This window comes from Amaranthus tricolor, chromosome 1, assembly GCF_026212465.1.
Source record: "Amaranthus tricolor cultivar Red isolate AtriRed21 chromosome 1, ASM2621246v1, whole genome shotgun sequence".
NCBI classification, from domain to species: Eukaryota; Viridiplantae; Streptophyta; class Magnoliopsida; order Caryophyllales; family Amaranthaceae; genus Amaranthus; species Amaranthus tricolor.
The window spans coordinates 39,410,422-39,415,421 of NC_080047.1; the positions used below are offsets into that span (position 1 = coordinate 39,410,422).

A 5,000-nucleotide genomic window follows, 5' to 3' on the forward strand; every position below is an offset into this window, starting at 1 on the left:
TCTCGACATTTTGATATTATTTTTGGTTTAATTCTGGTTTTTTAAATCTTCGATTATCACTTTTTTTTTTAGTTGTCATGGCAAAAACAAGAGGTTCGTCAACTTCGAAGTCAGGTCATCAACGAGGTCGCAGTATTCCAGTTGATATTCCCTCCACTTATAATTTACATTTGAATTCCAACACAAGAAAGAGAAGAGCTGAGGAAACTGACAATGTACAACAAAGGTCTGTAAGGTATGTTGAATTCCAAAATTGTAATTCCAACAAAGTATTCCAGGTCATCAACATTGTAATTATTCATAGTCATAGTATCCTTTATTGATAACATAGTATCTTTTTCTAAGAACATTGTATATTTTTTTTGTTGTTGCAGGTTGAGATCTACATTCCAGACAAAAAGTAGACCTTCTCAATTGATCAAATTGATGAAGGGATTCACTGAGAAACAAAAAATCTCAGTGAGAGAGATTGGTTTTGGTGGCCTTCTTGATTTAAAGTTATGTAGAAATCCATCTGCAATGCTTGGTTGGCTTGTAGATTGTTTTGATCCCGGTAGTTGTATGTTTTTTATAGACTCTTTCAAGTGCTTTCCCATTTCTGAATATGATGTATATGATGTTTTTTGTCTACCTCTGAACCCAAACAATGATGTAGATATAGTTTCAAGGTGTGCGAACAAGTATAATCCTGATTTTCCCTTGAAACAAGAATTTAGATCCTTTTTTGGTTATGAAGATACAAATGCAGCAATTCCTTTAGAATTGCTTGAACGAATGATCCCTAGGATGATTGATGGTGGGGATGAGTTCAAGCAACTTTTTGTGTTGCATGCTATTTCTTCTTTCTTAGCCCCAACCCAAAACAGAACAATAGACCTTAAGATTGTAAAGTCCATAATAGATTCGAATAAGATTAGTTCTTTTAATTGGTGTAAGTATGTGCTTGATCAGTTTTGTGACTCTGTTGTTAGATATCGTAAAGGAAAGGTGCAATTTTTTTCTGGATGCATTGTTTTGTTGGAAATAATTTATTTTCATCGTTTGAAATTCAAGAATATCTCTTTGCCATCCTCTTTACCCCTTATCTCTCATTGGACTGATAAGGATGTGTCAAAAAGAATTAAGGAGGAAACATCTGCTAATCATTTTGGCAGTGGTTTAATTTTGAGTACATATCCCGTGAGTCAGACGATGGTTTTTGAGTATGGTCAAGCTGTTGGGTTAAAGGTGAACAACGTTGATATTGGTCAACCAAGTGTAAATGCAGAACCCTTCAGAGATCAAACAGTGCAAGACGAAGATAAAATTGAGTTTCACTTGCCGTTAAATGCAATGCGTAATTCTGAAATACGCCAAGTAGCTGAGGATGTAAGTATGATCTTACTTATTTATGTATAACAAACATTTTAATGATAACACAGTAGCATTCTCCTGTATCTTTAAGTATGATCAAACACAGTAGCATTTTAATCACAAACATTTTAAGTATGATAACAAAGTAGCATTCTCCTGTATCTTTAAGTATGATCAAACACAGTAGCATTTTAATGATAACATTTTAATGATATGCACAGTAGCATTTTAAGTATGTAAGTGTAAGTATGATCAAACAGTAGCATTCTCCTGTATAACAAACATTTTTCAAATTTTCAAAATAGAACACAGTAGCTATACATTGTCATAGTAACTTTTAATCACAACATAGTATCTTTTTCTAAGAACATAGTAGCATTCACCTTGGCAAAAAATATTTTTCAAAATTTCAAAACAGAACACAGTAGCTATACACAGTCATAGTAACTTTTAATGATAACATAGTATCTTTTTCTAAGAACATAGTAGCATTCACTTTTGGAAAATAATCATAACATAGTATTTTAAGAACATAGTTACTTTTAATTTGAACAACATTTAACTTTATCTTTACTTATTTTTGTAGGAAATATGTGAGTTGCTGATGCTGATGAGGAGAGACACTCAAGTTGTCTCCGAGTTTTACATGCAGAAAATTAAGTTGTTTTTAAAACAAAAACGTTCATTTTCTTCTCCTCCTGTCCCTTTTCCTGATGTTCCTTCTACCTCATCCACACCTTTTTCTGAAACCCAAAGTTTTTTCATGAATCCTACCGTGCTCAATACTATCGATGAGATAGTTGACACGGTTAAATGGGTTACCTCTATTCCCAGGATGGTGAATGAGGTTTTTGTTGCTGATGAGGGTGATGTAGATGTAGATGTAGTGGATGAGGTTGAATTGGATCAAGTTGTAAATAATGTTGTAAATAATGTTGCTGATGAGGGTGATGATGATGTTGTAAATAATATCACTGTTTTTGAAAGCCATGGTTATGAGAATGTATTAATACATGGCAGGGCTAAGTGTTCCATTCCTTTCAGAGGTGTGAATGATAAATTTACATATGTTTCACATCTGCTGAAGTCAAACAAAAAATATATGAGACAACTTGGTTCGTTACTTCAAGAAACAGTTGACTATTGTTTTGTTTCTGATCAATGTTTTGACAATAGGTGAGTCTTTTTTTTTGGTTTTTCTTTTTATGTGATTTTTGTTTTTTATTATACTTATTTAATTCCTTTTTATTTGACAGTGAATTGCTCATTAATTATGAGGACAATTTGAGGATTCAAAGGGAAGAGTTTTATACTCTTGGGGATCCCTCAAAGTGTACTCATGTTTCTGTTGTGGATTGTTGGTGTTTATTGCTCAATGAAAATGAAAAGAACAAGCAATCTTCAAAAAAGTTCTTCTTTAGTGCTAGTTCTAGTGTACGTTTTTTGTCATTTTTATTCTAAATTACTTTTCTTTTATTTTGAATTATTTTTAGTTATTTCATTGTTTTTTTTTTACAGCTTGCTTTGTTGGATTTTAATAATAATGGTGGTTCTGAACAAATTGATTTAATTTGTGATTCTTGGGTCAAATGGGTGGATTTCAACCAAGTTGATTTGACTAAGTTTGATCTGGTAAGATATTTTTTTAATGATTGATTGGCTTATATAGTCACTATTTTAGTTGTTATAGCTACTAATAGGTAGTTAGTACTTGTGCAGTCACTTTTTTTTAGATATATTTATTGATTCAGTGATATATAATATACAGATTGTTGTCCCGATATTGAAAGGCAGTCAGTACTTCTTACTTCTTCTGAATATGAAGTTAAGAATGGTTCAATGGATAGACAATGTGAACCATACTGCTGTTTCAGAAGAAGAAATTAGAAAGCTCGGTGACACTATGGTATGTGTAGCATTTTATTATCCTGAAAAACCTTTTGCCTATGTTGCTAAGATTATGAAATATTTATTAATAAATATTTAAATGAAACTTTTGTAGAAAGATTTGTTGTCAACAATTTTTGATGATAAGATGCAAGCTACTCATGTTATTCCATTATGGAAAATGGAACGAGTTCCCACCGATTGGAAAATGACTGCTAGGACAAACATTGAAAGTGATGTATTTATGATGATGAGCATGCTGTTTTTCGAGGGAACAGTTGATTTCCAGTGTCCAATATTGAATGCAGTTACGATTTTTCTTCTTAATATTATTTTTAAATGTATTTTTTTTGAATGACATTCTAATTAAAAGATTCAAACTAAATGTATTTTCTTTTTATGTAGGCTCCATTGAGACATGTGGCAAGAGTTAAGATTGCCGGATCTTTATTGTTATCTGATTTGAACAAACAAAGATCCAAAGTTTTAGAAGAGCTGTCCAATTTTAAAGATAAAAGACGCTCCATTGCCAAACAAGTTTCTATCAGAAGATTAAAGATTCGTTAATGTGAAGTACAAGATGAAGTTGTGAATTTTTAAGTTGTACAAACATTTGATGGAACATAGTAGATAATCAGGCACTTAGGCTTAGGCTTTAGGTTGTACAAGATGAAGTACAAGGCTGATATTTTTGCAACAAAGTTTTTTCAAAATTACAAAACAGAAGACAGTAGCTATACATTGTCATAGTAACTTTTAATCACAACATAGTATCTTTTCTTAAGAACATAGTATCATTCACTTTTGCAACAAAAGTTTTTTCAAAATTACAAAGGAGTTGTAATTACAAAGTGGTATGCTATGTTGTTGGTGCTAACCGCCCCCCTGTATGGTAAACTAAGGAGTTTTCTTGGTTAGACTCAATTCATAAGAGGAACAAGAGAGAGCATGTAGTATGACCGGAATTCTATTTGATAAAGAAGCATTCGTTATCAAACCGTTGGATGCAAAGATGTCATATAAAAAAAATAGATGAACCACAATGCCTATTTGGTAACTCAGCATGTCGAGTATGATTGGCTCCCGTTATGGTGCTCCAAATGTAAACAATTTGGGCACATGTCGAAGTGGGTGAGAAAAAATAAAGGTTTATCAATTGACCAGAAAACCGCCATGTTTAATGGGCAAATTTAGCAGCATGTAGGAATCCTAAAATTGCAGTAACAGCTGATGTTCCTAAACCTTGTGCATCCACTAGTAAGGAGGATGCTATGAATCCAGCAGAACATCCGTGTGCATAACCAGTCAAATGTACAGAAGACAGTAGCTATACATTGTCATAGTAACTTTTAATCACAACATAGTATCTTTTCTTAAGAACATAGTATCATTCACTTTTGCAACAAAAGTTTTTTCAAAATTACAAAACAGAAGACAGTAGCTATACATTGTCATAGTAACTTTTAATAACAACATAGTATCTTTTCCTAAGAACATAGTAGCATTCATTTTTGCAACAAAAGATTTTTCAAAATTACAAAACAAAAGACAGTAGCTATCCATAGTCATCTTAATATAATCTCTTTATCTATCTGTTCTTCAGCATCAATTTTCCTGCATAACAAAAATTTTGCACTTTCATTTACATAATCAAACTATTTAATAAGGATACAATATAATATAAGCAAATTATATATATTTTATACCTTAAGTGGGGTATCTTTTGTTGATGGGCAATTTCGACTATCATGATAATCAAA

The 5,000-nt window shown here is 32.0% G+C and overlaps 3 protein-coding genes across 3 annotated transcripts in view; 2 read left to right on the top strand and 1 right to left on the bottom strand.

Moving 5' to 3' along the window:
- LOC130818084 (uncharacterized) overlaps positions 1-1,534 on the top strand; it is a 1,917-nt gene extending 383 nt beyond the window's left edge. The window contains exons 1-2 of the mRNA XM_057684120.1: positions 1-235; positions 375-1,534. The exon at positions 1-235 is cut by the window's left edge and continues 383 nt beyond it. Of these exons, the coding sequence (XP_057540103.1) occupies positions 78-235; positions 375-1,398 (1,182 nt within the window). The 5' untranslated portion in view covers positions 1-77 and the 3' untranslated portion in view covers positions 1,399-1,534. The remainder of the gene's footprint in view (positions 236-374) is intronic.
- A 429-nt stretch (positions 1,535-1,963) lies between these two features.
- LOC130810607 (uncharacterized) lies at positions 1,964-3,523 on the top strand. Its single transcript, XM_057676732.1, has 2 exons — positions 1,964-3,259; positions 3,356-3,523. The coding sequence occupies exon 1, from the start codon at positions 1,964-1,966 to the stop codon at positions 2,531-2,533; it is 570 nt and encodes a 189-aa protein (XP_057532715.1). The 3' UTR covers positions 2,534-3,259; positions 3,356-3,523.
- Positions 3,524-4,417: 894 nt separating this feature from the next.
- Positions 4,418-5,000, bottom strand: part of LOC130810613 (protein FAR1-RELATED SEQUENCE 5-like) — a 3,894-nt gene continuing 3,311 nt past the window's right edge. The window contains exons 3-4 of the mRNA XM_057676743.1: positions 4,947-4,983; positions 4,418-4,567 (exon numbers count right to left, since the gene is read on the bottom strand). Of these exons, the coding sequence (XP_057532726.1) occupies positions 4,418-4,567; positions 4,947-4,983 (187 nt within the window). The remainder of the gene's footprint in view (positions 4,568-4,946; positions 4,984-5,000) is intronic.